Here is a 23,948-nt window from a genome sequence, read left to right as displayed (position 1 = left end):
AATATCCACAGATTAGCATGTTTTTAAATACATTTGTTTTTATGCCCATTTTTTGAAAGCAATCAACTGGAAGTGGATTTCTCATATTATTCATTTCTAAAAATAAAATTTTCATCGAATAGCTGTCTGTGTTTCTGAACCATTCTTTTTCCACGTCTCTAATAATATCCATTTGCAAACCTCAGAGGGGAGTATGGATTTGGTTAGCTAACCAAAGGAAAGGGAACCGGAAGAAACTAGAATTCAATTGTAGAATTACATTTAGAGTTGCTATGACTTATTTGACAAACATTTGAGAACTTAGTGGAAGCAAGGACCTAAGTTAGGTGCTGGGAGAGATTGAAGGATTAGTAAAACATAGACTCTCTTTTGTGAGGAGCTAATTTGGTAAGATGATTGTCTCTTATTCCTGCTAGGATTCTAAAGTAGGAAAGAGTTTGGAACAAAGAGTTGAGACTGTTCAGAGGAAGAGACACTTCTTGCTGGAGAGGATCCAGGAAGATTTTATGGACTGGGTAGTGTTTAGTTGATTTATTCATTGTACAGAAATATGCTGAGTGCTATTACTTGCTTGATGTCTCTGCACTGCAGATATCATTGCAATGGGATGAAGCTCTAGGCATCCATGTTGTTCATTGTCAGTGTTGAAGGTGCACATATTAGGACAATACTGGGTGAGAGGTGTGTTTTGCTATAGGGTACAGCAAAAGCTGTATTAGCTGTGCTAATAGGTCAGATTTTGCATACAGGTGAACTTGGTTTCCCTTTCAGAGTATTTTAACATTTCTTGAAATAGTTGCCAGTGTTTCACAGGAAAAATGGTTGTCAGCATCAGATTTTGTTGCAAAATCGGGAGTCCTGTATTGCTGCAGGGAATCGGTGGGCTGGGGTTGGTTGCTCAGTGGCTGTCCTGTTTGGCAAAAGCATGTACTCCATTTTGCCATGTGGCTTACTCCTTCAGGGCAAATGCCTGGGACCTATAGGCATTTGAGGTTCTGGGGCTAATTTCTGAATGTTTTCCTGATTGGTAGTTTAGAGAACAGCCGTTTGAGGCTCAGGATTAGAGGCGATTACAGTAAACCTGGTGAGCAGTTAGGTTTTATCTTAAGTAGTGGTGGTGAGAACACAGAGAAGGATAGGGATTGAAAGATACTTTTACAAAAGGAGGGAGAGGCATGTAGCATTAGGACAGTGGTGGGGAGCTCGGGCTTTGCAGACACCCACTGCTGGTGTGGCAGCTACCGCCACTGTGAACTGTGTTTTTGAGAAACGCACTTCACCTTTCTTAACAACAGCTTCTTTTTTGGTAAAGTGTAGGTGAGAGCCCTACCTCATAGGTTTTTATGAGGATCAAATGAAAAAATGCTTACAAAGCACTTGGCTCAGTAACTGCAGCATATGTTAATTCGCATTCAGTAAACTGATGGCTGATGATGATGGTTGTGAGGAATGTAGAAGATGGAATCAAGGATGATGCCCATTTCTGGTGTGTTATTCCGTGACCTAGAGAACATTGAAGAAAGTGCAGGTGATGACTTCCATGTTCAATGTGCTATGTTCGGAGGGCTTGGTGAGACTTTGCAGTGGAGGGTGTGGTATGTGATTGGTCTAGAGCTCAGGGGCGAGATCTGAGCGGGACCCAAGCTGTGATCTGGTGATCTCTTCACCAGAGTCCTACACAAAGCTGCCCTCCCCTCCTTCAGCTTCTTCAGTCAGCATTGATAATCATCGCTACTGTGTCCATAGAGGATCAACTTAAACGGTGTATGAAGAATGTGGGAGAGGGAAAATAGTACATTGCATGTTGAAATGTTATCTACTAGTTTTAAGTTTTTGAAAACCATTTTGACCAGGGAAAAAAATCACCCTGTGCAAACGTTACATCCTTTTCCCCCCCTTCGGTTGGCTTTTTCTCTTTTACATCACTGTGACTCCTAATTCTAGGCAAACATTCAACTCAAAGTGAATCATTGTTAGGAATAAATGGCCACACTTATTTTGGAAGTTTGTATTCTTTCTTAATTCTTGTTTTCTTTGCAAACGTTCTGAAAATCAGCCCTGCCTCAAGTTCTAGCTTAGATGCTACCTTCTCTTCTCTGCCTTCCTTACCTTAGCAGTGGGAATTCTCCTTTTCCTTTCTGTGCATTTAGCTGTAACATATGCCTGGAGCTTGTCTCACACTGCCCTGCCCAGTGGTTATTTGTAGATCTGTGTCATTCGTTCTGCTAGACCATTAGTTCCATGAAGCTACTGTCTGTGTCTCACGTATTTTTATATCCAGTGCGGTAACTTCCACTGTGTCTTGTGCAGTTCAGCTCAGCTCGGTACACTTGTGAAGGTGTAAGGACCAGGACCTCTGTGAACAAGGGACGAAAAAGATACACAAGACATAATCTCAAGAACTAGATTGTGGTTTTCAGGAAGGACAATTTACTGGAAAAAAATGAATATATTGAATTTGCCTGTCTTATGACCTTGTTACATATCATAGATCTTAATTCTTTATGAAGGTTCCAAAAAGAAATTGAAAACACATGAAATATAGTCTGATTGTGGCATCTGCTGTTTACAATCCATTGATGGTTTGCAATTATGGATGGACTCCTGATTCTTTGAGTGTAAGGCCCTCCAGGCTGACAACTGCCTTAATTTTAAAGGATTATTTTCTGCTGTATAGGCACTGTGAGAGTGGACTGCTATTGTATTTCCAGACTGTCTGCTGCTTCTTGTATCTCTGGATTCTCTTACGCTGCTGGCTCTGCATGAAAGGCACTTCACCCATCCATGTGGTGAATTCCTACTCGTCCTTTAAGATTCAGTTCACATTTCCTCTTGTAAGCTTTTCCTGACAGTTTTTGCTACCCCTCCCTCTTTACAGAGAAATCTTTTTTTTTTCTGTATTCTCTTAACACCTTGTACACCTGTCATATCCGTCTTTGTTGGGAGACTGTATGCTGTTTCAGAGAAGGTACTGTGTATTTAAAGAGCTCCAAGTCTAATGGAACTAGATAAGGAAAATAGCTAATGATGATACATAAATAACTTATGATAGAGGTATGTGCAGAGGCTTATGAGAGCAAGGGCTCCAAACTCAGAATGAGGATCTAAAGCAGAGTGGAGATGGTAATGTTTAATCTGAGTAGTAGTGACGCCTGAGTAGATATTAGTCCAGCAGACAATGGAAAGAAGGACATTGCATAGAAAAGAATGGAAGTCTCAGAGTGTGTTGTTTTCTGGGAACTGCAATTAGTTGGTACTTTTGTGGATGTGATTGCAGATGAGGCTAGTGGGGTAGGCAGGGGTCAAATCAGAAATGTGGTGTTGGAGCTTGAACTACTACAATGAGCTGGGTAAACATGATGAGGAGTCGGTGAGTGAGTGAGTGTAAGGAGGAGAATATCATGGTGAAATCATGGGTTAGTGAGGTCCCTCTATTGGTAGATCAGGCCTGGATTGAAGTCCATGGTACTGGAGGCAGGAAGGCCACTATGCCACCACTTACTTACCCAGTCCTTCAATGATGGTCATTTAGGTTGTTTCTAAATTTCTGTTTAGGATTTTTCATCAGATAAATTTGGAACAGTAAATAAACCAATGTTTTCTTTAAAAACAGCACAAATGCGCCTCCCATCAAGTCTATGCACGGTCACAAAAGTGATTCCATTTTTTAAAAATAGTAAATATACGGCTCAATTCATTATATATCAATGACTTCTTTGTACATTTATTCATCTATTTTGAGAGAGCGAGCGCAAGAGAGAGCATGAGAAAGGGAGGGGCAGTGAGGGAGGGAGAGAGAGAGAATTCCAAGCAGCTTCTACACCAGCAGGATGGAGCCTGACATGGGACTCAAACCCACGAACCAAACTGTGAAACCATGACCTGAACTGAAACCTAGAGTTGGATGCTTAACTATGTCCGTAACTCTTTTAAACACAGGAATTCTGATTGCTGAAAGAAGTGATAATGGTTACATTAAAATCTTCTGGCCTTTTGCAGTGATCGCTCAGTAAACCTCAAAATTACAGCATCATCTCCTCAGCTAAGACAAATATAAGTATTTTCAATGAAAACAAATACTTTAGTGTTTCCTTATATCCTAAAGAATTCTTACGTTATGAAATCAGTTATCTTATAGATTTATTTTACTCCTTCCCAAAACCTTTTCTGACTCTCTTAAATCTGTATAATCGATCATTTCCTCTTCTGAATCCTTTAAAAATGCATCTGTTATTAAGACATCTTTGCTTACTTCTGTCTTTCCTTACTGGACTTAGCCTCCTGAGGATGAGGACTTGGCATCTCATTGATCTGTATTCCCTCAGTTCTTAATACAATGTCTCAGACACTGGAGCCTTTCCTCTTTGCCATCCTTAACCTCATTATAGCTACCATTACATTAAGCTCTTACTGTGAGATGGGTACTGTCCTAAGCACTTTATTTGGATTTTTCTCAGTTGGCTGTTCCAGCAACTCTATGGATAAGTTCTACATGCACCATGTGGGTTTCCTATTCAATAAAAAATGGGAATTCTGGCAACTTTGTCAGATTCAACCTATGATCTGCATTTTATAGCAGAGAGAAGGTGGGTAATCTGCATAGGTCATAGTGATAGAGTTGGGACCCCAGGGGTCTAACTCTAACACCTGTACTCTTAAACCCTCCTCAAGAGTGCACCGGTAAGTGAACAGTGGTTCACAAGTGATGTAATACTATTTGTCAAGGTGTGCATATTATTCTATTGGTGTTTATAAATTTTTCCCATTTTTGTGTTTGAAAATTTTCAACTCCACAGAAGTTTTGACAGTATAGGAACACCCATATATTCTTCTTCTACAATTATTAACATATTGTACATTTTTTTGCTCTCTATTTAACTAAACCATTTGAAAGTACCTTGGAGACATAATGGCACTTCATGCCTAAGTATTTCAGCATGCATCTCCTGAAAACAATGACATTTTACCTACAAATCACAGTATCATTATCATATTTAAGAAATTTAACATAGATACAGTACTATCCTGTAATAAGCAGTCTAGATTTCTCCAATTATCTCAAAAATGATTTTTTATGGATTTTTTTTCTTTTGCATTCAGAGCCAATCAAGGATCACATACTATATCTAGTGGCATTCCCTTTTGGTCTCCTTTAATTTAGAATAGTTCTGTCACTTTGTCTTTTTTTTTTTTTTTTTTTTTTTTCTTTTTGACAATGATGTTTTTTTGAGTGTACACTAACTGATTGGTAGAATGTTCCACAATTGATTTAAACTAAACCTTTTATGCAACAATATTACATAGGTGGTCATTTATTACGATACTCCCATTGCACACGATGTAGTTCTATTTTTGGTGATGCTAAGTTTGATCACTTGATTAAGGTTCTCAGATTTGCCACTGAAACATATCTTCTTTTTATAATTAGTAACCTGTTGGATGATACATTGAAACTGTTTTGACTGTTCTGTTTCCTAACAAACTTCTAGCCCATGAAAGCTTTACTATCTATGGATAGTTATTTCCAAATTAGTTATTTCAGTGGTTGTTGCAAAATTTTTTGGATTCTGTTATTCCTTCTGTGGGTTAGCTGTCATTCTTTTTTTTTTTTTAATTTTTTTTTTAATGTTTATTATTTTTGAGAGAGAGAGACAGAGAGCAAGCAAGAGAGGGACAGAGAGAGGAGACACAGAATCTGAAGCAGGCTCCAGGCTCTGAGCCATCAGCACAGAGCCCAATGCAGGGCTTGAACCCACGAACCGTGAGATCATGACCTGAGCCAAAGTCGGACACTTAACCTACTGAGCCATCCAGGCGCCCCTAGCTGGCATGCTCCTATAAAGAACTCTGTCTCCTTTTTTAGAATCACTTTGGACATAATGGGTTCTCTCATTATTTGTTATCAGTTACGATTCCTATTTTTCTTTGTGCTCAAATCATTCCAAATTTGGCCAGTGGGAACACCCCCAAGCGATCTCCTCTGTCCTTTTCACTTGTTTCCACCATTCTTTGAATACATCCGTGCTTTTTGTCTCAGCAAAATATTCCAGCTTCCCTGACCCAGCCCTGATTCCTTTATTGTGGAATGGTATTTAGAAACAAAGATCTGGGGGGCTAGGTGTGCTGATTGTTGCTGTTAACCTAAGAAAAGAGAAAAAGTAAAACCTATTTCACACTTCCAAATAAGTAGTAACAATTTCTTATGTGTTCGTAAAGTATCATTTGGTATTAATCTAAATTTCACTCTTATATCACATTAGAGAACAGGAAAATTAGAATTCTAAGTAAACTCAAAATGATAGCAACCTTTAGAAGATTTTTTAAGTGGTCAGCAATAGTGCTTAATTATGTTAAATAGAAACTGGTTTGAGATACAAAGGTGCAGATGCAGGCACTTTCTCTGGTCTACTTCAGGAATTAAAAGTTAAATAGAGGAAATAGGTAATGGGTAAATATGTGTGAGTTGGATATTCCCAAAGGCCAAAATAAAATAAGATTGTCAGATAGCTCTTGGAAGATGACATTGCATAGACCAGAAACATTTGTATATTTTAACTTCATGCCCTAAATGATAAATTGATTGGCTGACTTAATGTTTGACTATAGTTCCTGATTAAGTTCTTAGTAAAAATAATGTTAGATAAAATGCAAGAGCAAAAGAAAATCGTAGATGTAGCACTCCTTCAGAAGAGATAGCAGTTATATACTTCATTAGTGATTCAGAATCTGGGATCTGTTACAGAACAAGCAATGGAGTGGGATTATGGCAAAATATTCTGGTTACTTTAATTTTCTTAAATTATAGATCGCGTTCTTAACTGTAACTTTTCTTTCCTGAAAATGTAACTAAAATACCTTTACATCTTTAATCACTTTGACACTCTTACCCCTCTCATCCTTTCCTGCGTGGTGTTTTTCCTCTCCTCTTCTAAAGCCCCTCAAAATGTTAGGTTTTCTGGCTTTTTTCTTAATATAAGAACTAGTGGATTGACCATGAAACTGAGGTAAGAGTTCTTTTCTGGTATTGGGCAAGTCATTGAACATTCCATGCCTCCACTTCTGTGCTGGTAACATGAGGATAAAGTCTGTCTCTTTCCTGCCACATATGGATATTGTGAGGATGAATTTAACCAGTCATATAAAATGAGTTCTGTATTCCTGAGAACATTTAATATGTAGTATTTTATAGTGATAACAATCAGGGACATTTTTATTTCAGTTTTTACTACACCAGGAATTGGGATTTGGAAATCGGATAGTGGACACTAGGATACAGGGTATTAGGAAGCCCGCAGAGTTGTTTTTCTCTAGAGATCTTAAAATCTGGAGGATTCTTTCTTCTGGATTTTGTTGTACCTGCCCTAGGGAGTAGCACAAGGTCCTTTCCAGTGGAGTCCTGTAAAATCCTGCCTCCATTTCTTCAGGTCTCATGAATAAGTACAGCACCGAGCTGTTTCCTGCTTCTTTCAGCAATTCTCTCTCTTCCAAGGCCACTTGCTTTTTGTAAAAGATACTCCTCATCATATGTTCCTGTTCTCATCACAATGAGTTTTTCCATAGCTGGGTTCTCTGAAGCTTTAGGTGTAATGAGAGCTCTCTGCAATCTCCCTGTTTTGTATCCAGTCATTCTCTTGCCTACCCTTGCATACTTCTGTGTCACCTTTGTTTCTAAATTACATATCCCGGAGGACAAGGTTCTTTGTTCTGCTTTGAATAGTGCTGTATCTGACCAGCAACACGATGTAGATGGCAAAAATTACAAATGATTCTTAGGACCCTGAAGACAATCTTACATTAGAAAATCCTTCTCAAGTTACCAACAACACCTGAGGTTGAGTTGGTTGTTCCCCTTGTCTCTCCATCCCCACCGCTTGCTTGGGCATCTCAGCAGGTCCTCAGTTTTTCACATGTTGATACTTGACTCCCTGCGTGATTAGTTTACATAAGAAATATTATATAGAACTGATGTGGGAGTTTAATTGTCCCCTGACTTATTTGAAAACTCATTACATAGCAGTGTCAGAAAACTGTTCTATTCTCAGAAGCCCAGCTATATCAGTTAGGATGAATTTCTAAGAGAAAATTGTAGATTGCAGTCACACAGAAGGCATGGGGGCATGTGACATGAAAGACCTATGTCTGCTTTGCCAGTTGAGTCGTGCTTCTTTTTCTAGTTAAAACAATGACAGAGAGGTTATTTTAAGGGCACTTTGGAGATTATGCTGCAAGAATGCTAGTACATTTTGAGAGTGATTGCCCATTTGGGCTTCATTCTGCCATCCAGTTTTGGGGGGAAAAAACCTGTCATTCATTGATTGTCTGATCCTCACCTGACTTTCATTTACTGAGCTGCTATACCATATGTGGTACCAGAGGAGAGTAGACCTCCAAATATGGCCCAAAGTTCTTGTCTCTGACTCACACGAAGGCCAGAAAAGCAATGCTGCTTTTTCTGCTTAACCTTTAGCGCCAACAGACACAAATTGCAAATTTCCAAATTCCAGTTTCCTCCAAATCAAGTGTATCATCTATTTTTGATGTGTTTAGAAGATCACTCTAAGGTGGACCACTTACTCTTTTGATTTTTTTTTAACCCCTGACCTGCTGTCCACAGCAGATTTTAAGGGTTGTTGTCTGCTGGCTCCTGAAAGCTCACATTCCAGTGGAGAGGGTTACCAAAAGGGGGACCAGTTTAGCAGAAGTTGGAATAGTGTTTCTCTAGCCTCAAGATGAATACGTATTTTTGATCTAATTCTTTAGATTTAGGAATGAAGTTCTTTAGCTACTTCTATGATTATTTGGTTAAATTACAGGTATAAAATAAATTTGACAAGTTGTTATTCCTTTATTAGGATCTATTCATAACATTTCTGTCCTAAATGCGTACCAAAGAAAACATTTGCTGGCTTGCTAATAAACACAGATAAAGTCAGATTCCATAACTTTGTGTTCAGGGATAATCAGTTAGGAATTGTATTTGGCTGCAAATAACAGGGGCACAAAGAACAGTGCCAGCATGGTTATTCAGGGTTAATAGTGTGACTTCTTGCTCTGTACTCTTCTCCCTTCTCAGGATCCCCTCATGGTCATAAAGTGGCCAGTGTAGTTCAGCCATGACTAGTCAGCCCCCTTTTTTTTTTTTTTTTAATGTTTATTTATTTTTAAGACAGAGAGAGACAGAGCATGAACGGGGGAGGGGCAGAGAGAGAGGGAGACACAGAATCCGAAACAGGCTCCAGGCTCTGAGCGGTCAGCACAGAGCCCGACGCGGGGCTCGAACTCCCGGACCGCGAGATCATGACCTGAGCTGAAGTCGGACGCCCAACCGACTGAGCCACCCAGGCGCCCCGTAGTCAGCCCCCTTTTGAAGTAGCATTCCAAAAGCCCTATGCAGTAACTTCTGTTTACCTATAGTTGGCCAGAATTTAGTCACTTGGCTACCCATATCTACTAGGGAAGATAGGGAATGTCGTTTTCCATAGCCAACTCATTCCCCACTCCCCAAGTGAGCAAACAGAAATGCCATTCTCTTTTAAAAAAATGCTTATTTATTTATTTTGAGAGAGACAGTGTGAGTAGGGGAGGGGTGGAGAGAGAGAAAGAGAGCGAGAGAGAGAGAGAGAGAGAGAGAGAGAGAGAGAATCCCAAGCAGGCTCTGCATTGTCAGCATGGAGCCTATGTGGGGGCTCCAGTTTATGAAGTGAGATCATGACCTGAGCCTATGCCAAGAGTCACTTGCTTACCTGACTGAGCCAGCCAGGTGCCCTGCCATTCTCTTTTTAAAAAGAAGGGAAAAATAGATATTTGCAAGCGCCCAGCAAGATTTCTGCCGCTGGTGCCTTTTATGATCTGCCCTAACCCTTTGGCTCCTCTGCTGTTGTAAGCACTTGAGAGTGGAGCTTCATTAGCACACTTGGCACTGGGAACCCCTTCACTTCCCTTCCCCCGTATTTTATGCATATTCTGAAAGGCTTTTGTCTATCAGACAAACTAGACTTTAAACTAAAGGCTGTAACAAGAGATGAAGAAGGGCATTATATAATAATTACAGGGTCTATCCATCAAGAAGAACTAACAATTATAAATGTCTATGCACTGAATACGGGAGCCCCCAAATATATAAAACAATCACAAGCATAAGCAACCTTATTGACAAGAATGTGGTAATTGCAGGGGACTTTAATACCCCACTTACAACAATGGATAGATCATTAGACACATGGTCAATAAAGAAACAAGGGCCCTGAATGATACATTGGATCAGATGGACTTGACATATATTTAGAACTCTGCATCCCAAAGCAACAGAATATACTTTCTTCTCGAGTGCACATGGAACATTCTCCAAGATAGATCACATACTGGGTCACAAAACAGCCCTTCATAAGTATACAAGAATTGAGATCATACCATGCATACTTTTGGACCACAATGCTATGAAGCTTGAAATCAACCACAGGAAAAAGTCTGGAAAACCTCCAAAAGCATGGAGGTTAATGAACACCCTACTAAAGAATGAATGGGTCAACCAGGCTATTAGAGAAGAAATTAAAAAATATATGGAAACAAATGAAAATGAAAATACAATAATCCAAATGCTTTGGGATGCAGCGAAGGCAGTCCTGAGAGGAAAATACATTGCAATCCAGGTCTATCTCAAGAAACATGAAAGGCTTTTGTCTTCCATCCCAACTCTCAGCCTCTTAACCTCTAAGGATTTCTTCAGATCACGATTTCCTACAGGGGGCCTTTCCAGGATCTGCAATCATAGCTGTGACTATAATAGATTATGACCGTCCTGCCCCTCCCCCCTTTCTTCTTGCGTCTCCTCTCTCTGAATTCTTGGTAAGTTTTGGCCAGTATATTCCAGTTCCACAGTTAATTTTTCATATCCTTGGTGACTCTCTCATCCTCCCTGACACTCACCTAGTATAATACATGTATATAACAAATGTCCAATGCATGTTTATCGAATTCCACCACAGACCTGATGCAAGAGAATGGGAGAAGGTCCTTTTGTGCAATATTTTTCAGAGTGTTTTCTTTTTATGAGAGAAAATGATTGGTTACATCAGCATTATGAATATCCTATTCCGTTGGTAGCTGTTGGCTAATACTTAGGTCATTAGTTACTTTAGTGAATAGTCTGTTGGATGGAAGTACAAACAGCAGTTTGTTTGAAAATTACTGACACTGTAAACATGTAAGAAACATTAACAGTCTTGGCCTTTTGGAATGTGTGCTTGTGATGTGCCTAAGATTAGGGCACTCCACTGAGAACAAACAATGAGAAAGGGAGGGGGACAATCAAAGCTTTTGTTCCTGTACAGCACCTGAAAGTACCATAAATGGATGGTCATCAAGCTGTTCAGGGGGTCAAAGGCAATAAGCCTAGGCACCTAAAGTTTGTTTGATAATGTGTCCTCTTCTAAATACATTTTTCATGTTTTTAAGTGGTACTTCCCAAACTACTTTTTCATGTTTTTTAGAGATATGTTCAAATTCCAGCTATTTGGGGGGATTATTACTTCGACTTACACTTACTGATTTTGAGATGTTTATTTTTTAAATTATGACACTCTGGGTGCCTCAGTGATAATTGATTCGTTCAGGTTGTATTCATATATAACATTAAGATTTATGGAAAATCTTTTAATATGAAAAAATTTTTAACATGCATTTCTTGGTTATGGGACCTGGAAATAACATGAAGAATAGTTTATTTCTGCGACTTGTTTTAAAAACTGCACATAAACCATCCACTCGTGTCCAGTTGACTGAAGAATCATATCGAAGACCCTCCTAGACGGTTCATTTCTTCTCAAAGACCTGGACAAAATTGCTTCCTCTTGAATTTCGTGCCATGTCTAAAATCAGGTTTTAAGAATTTTCCAAGTGCAACTCTCTACCATTTACACTTTATACTCTGCTCATCCCTTCTTTCTGCAAGCTTTTTAATACTTGCTGAGCAGCACTTAGGATCAGTAGTGATACCAGGTGGGGTGACAGACAAGCAGGAAAGGTTTGAAGTAAAACTGGCAAATCAGCACTGTGGAGTGCCAGATGAGGGAGAGGTCAGCAAGGGCTAAGTGAGGAACTGGAAAGGAAACACCAAAAAATAACTAGCACATTGGTTTTACAGGAGTGTTCAAGTTTTGAAGGAAGTGATGTTTGAGAATTGTGAGGGAGGAAACTAGGAGCATATCCCAGAATGGACGCAACCTTGGCTGCTATGGGAAGTAACAGGTGTCAGGGACTTTAGAACGCAGGGTCATTGTTGACTACATTCCCCTTGGTCTCCAAGAGGTGTCCATTTCTCACTCAGTGCTCACTGAAGCCCCTCTTTTCCTGTCACAAACAAATCATGCCTTTCACATGTCAACTAGACTTTCTAGTCCATCCCACATAACATCACCAAGTTAATATCCTTAGAATTTTTATTTTCATCAGGTAATTATCCTGATGATGATGATGATAAACTTCCAGAAACTTCCCATTTCCTGTAGATACAGTGTATTTTCCTCAGTCTGAAATTTAGGGAACATCATCATCTGATACCACTCACCTGTGGTGGTCTACATCTCATTCTTCCATTGACATTAAGCTATCTCTTCACTGCCTCAAGTATCCCCTGAGTAAATGATAATTTATTTTGCTATATAACTCTCCTTACCTTGGAGAGTCTTCCCCTTCTCTGTCTACCCATGCTTTAAGAATCAACTCAAGTCTCTTCTGAGGCTTTCTGTACAACTCTCTGTGGATATGATTGTGTGATGATTTCTTCACAAATTTCATACATGCCACCCATTTTTCTCATAAACAAATGTTGCCCTAAATGAAAAGTGATTGTTTTGTCTTTTCATCTACACTGTAAGCTCTTTGAGACTAGTGACAATGCTATACAACGAGTTTTCTTCTATTTTAGCATCTCGCATAGCACTGTGCGCAGATTGGGCATAGAGCAATGTTTCTTAGTCTGGCACCATCACATTTTGGGTTGGATGATTTGTTTTTGTAGGGGACTGAGCATTGTAGAGTGCTTAGAGCCTCCCGGTATTCTACCTGATAGATGCCAGTAGTACCGTCTCCCCAGTATGACAACCAAAAATGTCTCTGTTTATACCAAATGTTACATAGGGGACAAAGATAGCCTCAGGTGAGAATCACTGGTATAGAGGAAACAGAATAAATTCTGACCAGTGTCTTGGCAGAAATGGAAGACTGTAAAAAGCTTTGAGTGACGTTTTACAGCATTTTGGAATCTTGAGGAAAGACCAACTCAGTTGATGGAAGATAGTAATTGTAAAACAGAACTTCCTGTTTGCTGTGATAGACCACAGCAAGGGTGTAGGCAATTGTAACACACCTAGTGTTAAGAAAGATCAAGGTGAAGTGGATCTTAAGTTGAAGTTCCAGAAATACTGAATTTTTTAGTTTTTACTTTATTTCAAACCATTTCATATTAGAAATAGCATTTCCAATAAAATAGATATTATTTAATGAGAAATTTATCTGGAGTTCACACATACCCAATATCTTTGGACTAAAAACTACTTTTGAAGCATTTTGGGGGGAATGAGTTTGAAATTACAGGTACAGGTTATTATAAAGTTGCAACTATTGACAAGTATCAGCTGTGTTTATTCATAGTTTTACCTTTTTTTTTTTTTTTTTTTTTTTTTTTTTTTTTTTTTTTTTTTTTTTTTTTTACTGCTTTAACATTGTACTTAAGTTTAGGCAGTTTTCCAGACCCAAGCGATACACACACACACACACACACACACACACACACACACACCCTACATGTATGTGAGAGTATTTAGTCTAACAGTGTTTACCACACTCAGACATAGTGAATTTATATATTTCTGCTACTCTGTTGTAAGTTCTTAGTCTTCTCTTTTATTATCAGACTACTATATGACATAGATGCTATACGGTTGATGGTCAACTGACCTAGAAGTAATGCATTAAATCCTCTCTTCACAGCTGTATGCCAACCACAGTGCAAACATGGTGAATGTATTGGACCCAACAAGTGCAAGTGCCATCCTGGATATGCTGGAAAAACCTGCAGTCAAGGTAGGAAAACAGACATAAATTACAATCACAAACCCCCTCTATTTCTGCCTAATATAAAAATTAGAGGTTCTCATGCCAAACCACTTTTCCACGACTGCTGTTTCTAAATGTGTGAGCTGCCATGTTCTGAAAGATAAAAATGTAATGTGAAATCTTAAAATGTATTGCATCAGAGGGCAATTAAAAGAATTTCATCCTCGTATTCATTGATACTAATTAAAATACACATTTAAAGAAGAGAAGCACAGCATCAGTAATGTAGAAGCCTTCCATTCTGCTCATCTTTGTTTCTCCACTAACTAGTTGGGAAGCTCTGGCTGATTTTTGGCCTCCTTGGACCCCTGTTAGATGAAACACCTTCAGTACTCAAAGTTAGGTAGGAGTTTGAGGTCCGTTCAAACTCTGAGCCCTTTCATTTTTGAGATTAAATTCCATTCAACTGTTACCAGATTGCAAAAGTTCCTCTGAGAAATAAAGATTTTGACTAATTTATTTTTGTTTTAAGTTGTTTATAAAAGCAGGTGTTTACTTAGCACCGTGCTCAGGTAGTTTACATAGATTATCTATTTTCATTATTACAGTGTCAGGAGGTAAAGTGTTATTTATGATAATTAAATGATAAATAATAGCTTATTGTTATTTTTCACTTAAAGAGATATCAGGGATGTTAAGTATCTTGTCTAAGTTCACAGAATTAGTTGGTGAAAGATCCAGTATATGTCTATTTAGGACTGTTGGCCATGTAAGAAAAGCTGGGGTTAGATTTCACCAGAGAGATACAAGGATAAGAGTCAATTTTTACTTATTTCTTAAATGTAAGTAATATGTTCTATCCTTTTTAGTGTTGAATGAAACAGTTACATGGGGCCTGTCTCATAGATAACTTACTTGACCTCCTCAGATATGGAAATGATATTTTTGAAACACTCCTGTTCATCAATATCTGATACTCCTTGATATGCCTCATGTAAACTCGTGACTTATGGGCATAATTTCCACAACAGTACAGAAAAACTTATGTTTAAAAGTGTATGTAATTATTCCTGAACTGTCAGAGGAAATCCATGCTAATGAAATGTGACATATCCAATGGTAGGAGAAGCTGTTATTCTAAAGTATGTTCTGTATTATCTGTTATTTGTTTAACTTTTTTTTCCAATGCTTCTTTTATGTCTTATAATATTTTTTAACTTGGAATTTACCAAACATACCTGGATAGTCTTTTTGAAGTAAGTGGAGTTTTTATGATCTCAGTTTACTCTTTTAAAAATCCATTTAATTTTCCTTCCGCAGTCTAAGTTTGCAAGTAGTGACACGTTCAGTTCTGATTATTGAGTTCTCAATGTGTTCATCTTAGAGTTCCCACATGCTTCCTTTTTTAAAATGGTGAACATAAACTATCAGAGGTTTCATCAATATGTCAGTACCATAAAACTTTGTTGTCCTGATGCCAGGAATTTATACAAAGGAGGTTATTATAAGAAGCCACTGTTGAGATTGCAGAGAAATTCATTTAAATTTATTTTCAGGAACTACATCAACTTTAATATGCTTCAAAGACACTGAAACTATTATTGTAACAAGGATTTATCTCTGGGTATCTCCTATTTTCAGAAAAACCAGTTTATCATGTACTTTTTACTGTAATACATACCTGTTTCTCTAAAGAAAAGTTGAAATTTACTGAGTTGAAATCTTGCCTCCTAAAACTATATTCCTTAGGGGGGAAGAGGATTTCATTAGTAGCAAAATGGGATTTTACACCCGCAAAAAATAGTGCGGACACTGAAAATGTAATTTCAAGTCCAATCTTGAATATAAAACCACAACTTACAGTAAACATATGTTTTTGATTATCTCTTTCTTTGCCTTCCTTACCAAAAAAGCAATTGTGACAAGTTCCCAATGGCATGGTTTATGGTGTTTGAGAGCAAGAATCCTTTTTGGTCTCTGATTTCTAGATTCCTGAAAACTATTATTAAAATGACTTGCACACGCTAAGTGCACATTAAATATTTGCTAAATGAATGATTGTTTCATATAATGGCTCTTGGTCCTGAACACCATACTTGTAAGGGCTCCATGCAGTTATGCAGTTGCCCGGTCCAGCACTGTAGGCAGTCTCTGAGTCTGTGGGCTGAGAGCCCTCGTCAGGGTGAGAGGCAGCTGTGGAGGAGCTGGCTAAGTGGGAGAACTGTCCAGAGACACAAGGAAATGATATTAGAGTAAATTGTCTATATCTGTTACATAGCAAATTAATGTAGACTGTTTTTATCTGGCACATACATTTTAATAAACTGGAAAATATGCCTCAGAGATATTGGAACTCCCAACAGGTTTCTTTTTTCTTCAGGAGAAATGTCAAGAAGAGGTATATTTGAGATGATTTCATAGAACTGGAAATTAGCTTTTCATTGAAAGTAGGTTTCTGTGTAAGACAAGTATTCGCTAAAAAATTTGTTGCAAGTTGTGTGATGTAAGAAATAACCTCCTGCAGACTTGATTGGTGGAGTGAACAGCTTGTATGAACGACAAACATTTAACAAGTGCTTCCAGAGCTACCTGGGGGCAGCCAGAATAGCAGGGCAAGCCCACTTTGCAACTGGCTTAATTTAACAGCCTTGTTGCAGGATTGGTGTGAATCTGCTGTGGGTGGCTTGCTTTTCCCTCTGAGTCATTTCTGGATTTGTGATAGCTAGATCACATATAAAATCATAGGCTCGGCCTGATCATTAGCACATTCTATACGGCACATGGTACCTTTCACAGTAATGAAATGCTAATCCTAACTCTGGTTTGCTTTTCCTCCACCGTATTTTTCTGGTAATTTTTATTCATGCATACTCTTCTCCTCTTTAAGTCTCTGTACCCATACCAATTCTCTTTCCCCTCAGCCAAAAAATGATACTGTTATAGGTAATAATCTTTTTATAACTTTCCAATTAGGGAATGATTTTTATCATGTAATATGTCCTATCATTGCATATTTTCAGAAATGAAAGATCCATGTTCTTGAATGCAAGAGGTGGGCCCCCTTACAACCAGAGCCATGGCTAGGGTTAGGGTTGGCAACCAGGAAGTGCCGTGGGCAGAACCACCCACAGTGCAGCGATCTCCTGGAAGGGTTGAGTTGAGGGCACATGGTCAGGCTTAGGGTTTGGAATCAGGAGCCAGAAGATTGAATGGACCACGGTTAGGTAAGTTCTCCTGATCACCCCCTGCAGCCCCATCCTGGCCCTGGAAATGGTACCATGCAATTCTGGCTTATATTAAGGGCTTATAATAATTTCAGAAGAAACAGTTTATAAATATCAGTTCCTAATGTTTTGACAAAGTTTATGTTTCATATGTTGAATTCCTCACCCCAAGATCTAGTATCTCGTAGCACAGAACCAGACAGTACATTTTGGTGGCTTAGGTAAATCTGAAAGTTGATTGCCTTCCTTAGGACAACAGTCTAAATGCTATAACCCTGGGTAGTAAGGAAATTCCAGATAGCCTTACTTTTTAAAAGATGTGTGGTTTCAACCCAGAAACCAGTGTTCATTTAATTTGGAATATTAACTGGTTATTAATAGTATGAAAGCCTTGAAACAGGATGCGATTGCCTTTTTGACTCTACTTTCGAGTTACTCATCTTATTTTGGTAAGTTAATAATGGCAAGAGTTAACCTCTTTTGTGGAAAGCTTACTGTATATTCCTACTAAGTGTGACCTAAATGTAACACGAGTTCTTACATGTGAATAACATTGGTGAACTGTCATGCTATTTATTTTAAAAATCTCTATGCAAATCATAAATTTGTGCATAATTGTGGAGTATTTTAAACTATTGGACAACATAATAAGGAAAAGTCTTGATTGGACATTTAAGACTTCAGTGTCAGACTGTAATCAGTATTTGTATAATCGAGTTTTCTGTCTTTGTCAGTGACTACAATCAGGCTTTAAAAAATGACCATCTCTTTTTTTAGTGGTTTCTCTAAAGATTGGTGTAGGAATGATGTATGTGTGTGTGCATGTGTGTAAAATGTACTTGTGTTCTTGGGAGGCAAGATGGCAGTGATAAATTTTAAGGAAAATAGAAATTAAAATTAAAAAACCAGAAGAACTAGAAACTTATTTTTAAAAAGCATGTACAGTATCCTTTTTGAAATCCACCAACTTTATGTAATTGTTTAATATATACTTATAAAGATTTTTAGGGCTAAAAATGACATCAGTTCAAAGTTGACTCTTATTACCTTCTTCCTGGTGTGAAGACGAACACTTCTACCCAACTCCTCTTGACCAAGGCAGTGAACAGCCTCTTTTCCAACCCCTGGATCATCAAGCCACAAGTTTACCTTCAAGGGGTGAGCGTGTATTATCTCAGGTGGTTTGCTCTCCCACCTGCACGGCTTCCTGCAGTTTCGTCACTTTTTGCAAATATCCTGAAGACTAGCCCCAGGAGTACCCAGCCTTCGGCATCCTGAGCATGTGAAGCAAGCAACAGGAATTGTCACCTGGTGCTGATTCTCTGTGCTCTAAAAAGCCTGGAGCCTCCACTGTCCTTTCACTGCATTAGAAATATCATTGCTTCTCTTCTTCTTTTCTGGGCTTCCGAATGTTTTCTAAAAGTCAAATGGCAAAATAACCTTAATTTTAATAGGTGAAGTCAGGAATTCCAAAGCAACTGAGATTGGGATTTTGATGACTTTTGCTAAGTAGATATCAGAAATGATGAAGTCCTCTCCCCTGCCACCATATCTGGAGAATAGAGTTTTAGGTTACCTGGAAATCAAACCATACATTATTAATTTCATTCTTTTGATGTACATTTTGTGATATTAGAAAGCCTAGGTTCTGGTTCAGTATAGCCTTTAAGTGGCCCTGTGATTATAAGCAAGTCATTTAGTGTGTCTGAGTCTTAGCAAACCAATTAGTAACGGGGAGAGAATTCTTGCCCTATTCACCTGTAGGGCTGGTGTGGGAACAGGCATACCAGAAATACTAATGTTTTCATTATGATGAAGTTTTGTACGAAAGTTCTGTGGCAGCATGATTTTACAGTTTTTCTTCTAAAAGACTGTATCCTTTACCCACTCCTAAATTTAGAAACTTAGAATGACTGAATTAAAATAGTTTAAATTATTAATTAGTTTCTCTCTGCTGATAGCAACTTAATGCACTTGTGTATCTTCTGCATAAAGAATTAGGGCAATAGAAGTAATTTCAATCACTGAGTTTTAAACAATGAAAGTTATGGCAGTTGAATGACATCTATTTGCCTATGACCTCCACGTTAGATAAAATGTAAAAGGTTAAATTTCTGAGACGTTGCCAAGTTTAAGGGTCAAAGAAGAAAAAAAAAGTCTAAATGTATTGAATGGAAGATTATTTTCCTTAAAATCCATTGGGTTATCTTATTCAGTGAATCTATTCTAGATTTTTTAGGCTATTTTTCAGTGTCTGCATGCTAACAAAATTTCTGATTCTTTTTTTCCTACAGTGTAATTATAATGCTGTGCAGCTTGCATTTTTGTTCTGGACTCTCTTCTTACTCTCCCCTCCACCCCCCCATCCTACCTTCCCAAGCTCCTGAATCCATCAACCTGCTTAAATATACGCCTCACTGTAATAGATGTGCTTTAAGAATGTATATGTGATAATTGAAGCATTTGAAATGTAAGTGGTTTAATTGTAAAGTGATGTCTTTTGATGTGATAAAATAGGTACATGACAGAATTAATTTTTTTATTGTAGAGTTTCCTTATAATTTATATTACAAACTTCTAGAGAAAGAACAAGATTAAAGTGAATTTAAGTAAATACACTAAAGTTTTCTTTCCTAGGTTCTTTAATCACCTTTAAAACTGATTTGAGAAAGTGTGATCATGTTCTTTATATTGTTCTACTTGTTAAATTTTTTTAACATTTATTTTTGAGAGACAGAGACAGAGTACAAGTTGGGGGGTGGGTCAAAGAGAGAGGTAGACACAGAATCTGAAGCAGGCTCCAGGCTCTGAGCTGTCAGCCCAGAGCCCAACGTGGGGCTCAAACTCACGAGCTGTGAGATGATGACCTGAGCCAAAGTCAGACGCTCAACTGACTGAGCAACCCAGGCGCCCTGTTCTACTTGTTATTATAGGAGAATTCGCTGCAAATTGGAAGTGGTGTTTTTGAATTTCTGACTTGATAGTAAGACATGTGTTACTAGGTCAGTAGTCTAAGAGGTTTTGGAAGCAGCACATATTAACTCAATTTTGTAAGGCATTTGGTCAATAAGAAAATAAAGCTATAATAATCATAAACTAGAAACCCTGAAGAAAATTGAGAAAAAAAGAAGTTCATCACCAGGACACCAGATGCTTTGAATCTTTTGAAGCTCCCTGCTTTAGCAGAAGTCTGATATTTGGTAAATATTGATAACACGGATTATTGTGGAATTCTATTTCATAATTTCTGCAGTGGTTTTTGTAAGGGTCAGTGTGAAGTTTTTAGGACGCACATGCCTGTAGCAGATGGAGCAATGATGGCAGTCACTGGAGACATCGACAGCAGCCAGCTGTCAGTGGGTATCAGCCACTCCATCACCAGCTGTTAGAGTACAGCTTTCTCAGATTGCTTTCAGCGTATTAGATATTTATGTGTCAATTTAATAATAGTGAAGTAGCCAACAAACGTCTCTGCATTTACCCATTGAATGCTGCATGTTTATTTCCTCTTCCATATTATTTCATACGGATTCCCAGGTGGGGGATTTGTTTTTGTTTGTTTTTGAATTATGACATCTTGTTTTTCACTTCCTTTCGGCTTCGTGATTCTTTTTTTTTTTTTTTTTTTTTTTTAACGTTTATTTATTTTTGGGACAGAGAGAGACAGAGCATGAACGGGGGAGGGGCAGAGAGAGAGGGAGACACAGAATCGGAAACAGGCTCCAGGCTCTGAGCCATCAGCCCAGAGCCTGACGCAGGGCTCGAACTCACGGACCGCGAGATCGTGACCTGGCTGAAGTCGGACGCTTAACCGACTGCGCCACCCAGGCGCCCCTCGGCTTCGTGATTCTTAACCCAAGAGTACTCTTTTTCTCATGAGAAGGGAAGGATAAATTTGGACTGAAGACCACTGGCAGCCCCAGTCTGGATCATGAAAACTCTCATAGCAATCTTGAGGGGTCCTTTGTTGGTCAAGAGTGGAGCTGCCATAACTTGGCTTCAGCTTTAGTTCATGGACAGTGTCTAAAGAAATTTCCATCAGCATAAATATCCCTTGTATAAGCTGCTTAGAGCTGCAGACATCTGGCCAATTTCCATCAGGAACCCACAGAAGTTTCTGTGGCTCTTTAAAAATAAACCTAAGTGTTCTTAATTGACACATTTTATATCCATCAATAACTTTCCCTTGAAATATAGAACTCAGTCTTAATCTATGGCTTTATTGTACTGTTCGTTTTTTTTTAATGTTTATTTTTGAGAGAGAGAGAAAGAAAGTTGGGGGGGACAGAGAGAGAGAGAGAGGTAGAGAGAGGAAGACACAGAATCTGAAGCAGGCTCCAGGCTCTGAGCTGTCTGCACAGAGCCCAAAGCGGGGCTTGAACTCAAGAACTGCAAGATCATGACCTGAGCTGAAGTGCGATGCTTAACTGACTGAGTCACCCAGGCACCCCTCTACTATTCTGTTTTATATTTGCTTAGTGCAAAAAATATTTAAAACACAAAGCCTTTCTCTAATAATGTGCTCAGATTTAAATACTATTTAAATTTTTATTTTAAATGTTTTTATTTATTTATTTTGAAGAGGGGGCAGAGAGAGAGAGAGAGGGAGAGAGAGAATCCCAAGCAGAGAGCCCGATGGAGGGCTGGGTCTCTCAAACCGTGAGCTCATGACCTGAGCCAAAACCAAGAATCAGACACTTAACCCACTGAGATACCCAGGTGCCCCTAAATACTATTTAATACCAACCAGGAACTTATCAAATCCAGGTGCGAAACTGCAGGGATGTATGGATATATTGGGAATGATAATTAACTTCTCTTAGAACATGAGAAAAGATTCCCTGACTCTAATTTTTAGTAAATACTGAAATACAAGTTAGAAGAATATTAGAGGTGGAGTGAATTTCTTTCTCTTTCTTCCTTGATTTAAAATTTTTACTTTATGTAACAGAGAAGTCAAATTTTTGGTTGATACTATAATCTGCAAAGCACCTTCCTTGAGGAAATTTAAAAAATATATATTTTAAAATATGATTCTGTTTTGAATGTCCTTGACCGGGCATGAGACAATAAAGTAGAAAACTGAAGAAAGCATGGGAGATGATGAAGGTATCTGGTTTCCTTATTTAACCTTCCTAGGCTTTGCCCAGCTGGGGACCTGCTCACTGTCGTGTTAAGGTTAGAAAAAAGACCATGTTGGAAAGTTAGTAAGATATGAAAACATTTGTAGATGTAACAACTATTAGGTGGTTTTAAAAGCAGTGTAATTTGGTGGTTTAATTAAATGAAATCTATAAATTACCAGTAAACGAGCAGATCAGATTTAAATTCGATTAGGTTAAAACACCTTGTCACTAGATATACCTGTATTTCTGATTTGATGACATGAATTAATAGATAATTTATCTCATCAGGTGCTTATGCTGATAGTTCCAGACACAGTAAACATGTGGTTGTATTTATTTTTAATGAAGTCTGTATTTTGGGCATTAGTATTTCACTTCGTCACTATGAGTTTTATGTTCACTTGAAGCAATATTCACCTTGGGCTAGAAAATTCTTACAATGTGAAGTTTATTAATTTTATGTTGATATTTAAATGGACAAACCTAAAATACATAGTAGTCCACCATGTATCATCCAGTAGTATTTCCATATACCTTTCTTAACTGCCCAATGCAAACATGTTGGAGGGTAGGATTTTTTGTTTATTTTGTGACCTGAATACATCAGTAAAGCAAGAAACTGAAATTTCTTCTTTAATCTGAGATCAGTGTAGAGAATTTGCAAAACTGAACAAGAGAAACCACACTAGTGATCACTGTAATTCATGGAGCTCTTATCCTCTGAAAATAGAGCTTTCCTTTGGAAAGGCCAAAGCAGTCTCATGTTTTAAAATCTGTATACTTCCTGTAAACTAAGAAAGGCTCACAGAGTATCTTTTAAAACAGAAAGAGATTGAAAGAGCAAGATCACATAGTCAGAAGTGAAGCTGGTAGTAAACCTAGATATTTGGAGGATATTGGAGTCAGGTAGGTGGTAGGTACCTCTAACCATGAGGCGGATAGTCGTCTGCTCTTTCTAGGGATGATCAGGTAGGCACGTGTCGGTGAGGAGAATTTTTCAAATTGTCCTTTGTGGACAAGTACTCTGTAATCAAAGTTCCAGAAATTCACACAGCCCTCTCATTGTTATAAGGTCATTTCTGATGGAAAGTTCTTGGCCACCCCTAGTGTAAAATTAACCTTAAAATTAAGATGGCGTAAAGAAGCTCTATCTCTTATGGAAATTACTGGTTACAGTAGCTTGACCTTCTTTTCTCATTTATTCTTTAATATAGAGAGGTATTTTAAATGGTTTATATTAGTGTTGAGGTTTTCTCATTTTGTTGCATCAACCCCCATTCTTTCCAGATCTAAATGAGTGTGGCCTGAAGCCGCGACCCTGCAAGCACAGGTGCATGAACACTTACGGCAGCTACAAGTGCTACTGTCTCAACGGATATATGCTCATGCCAGATGGGTCCTGCTCAAGTATGTCAAGAATCTTAACTGTTTTATAAGTGTTCTGGCTTGATTTCACATGGTGCTCTGATAGGGTGTGCGAAAATAGCCTCCCAGGCTGTCCTAACCAGGACGTGAGCATGTGTTTATATGTGTGCCTAAAGAA

At 38.3% G+C, this 23,948-nt stretch overlaps 1 protein-coding gene across 4 annotated transcripts in view; it reads left to right on the top strand.

Annotated features, from left to right (window-relative positions):
- The window catches only part of NPNT (nephronectin), an 83,206-nt gene that overhangs the window by 19,235 nt on the left and 40,023 nt on the right, over nucleotides 1–23,948 (top strand). For 2 of the 4 annotated variants that reach the window (XM_030313319.1, XM_030313318.1), the window contains 3 exons: nucleotides 13,990–14,082; nucleotides 18,345–18,437; nucleotides 23,693–23,812. In XM_030313319.1, the coding sequence (XP_030169179.1) occupies nucleotides 13,990–14,082; nucleotides 18,345–18,437; nucleotides 23,693–23,812 (306 nt within the window). The remainder of the gene's footprint in view (nucleotides 1–13,989; nucleotides 14,083–18,344; nucleotides 18,438–23,692; nucleotides 23,813–23,948) is intronic. The other 2 variants (XM_030313321.2, XM_030313320.1) reach the window with 1 other exon arrangement.

This window comes from Lynx canadensis, chromosome B1, assembly GCF_007474595.2.
Source record: "Lynx canadensis isolate LIC74 chromosome B1, mLynCan4.pri.v2, whole genome shotgun sequence".
NCBI lineage: Eukaryota > Metazoa > Chordata > Mammalia > Carnivora > Felidae > Lynx > Lynx canadensis.
This window is presented reverse-complemented; position numbering and strand designations above follow the sequence as displayed.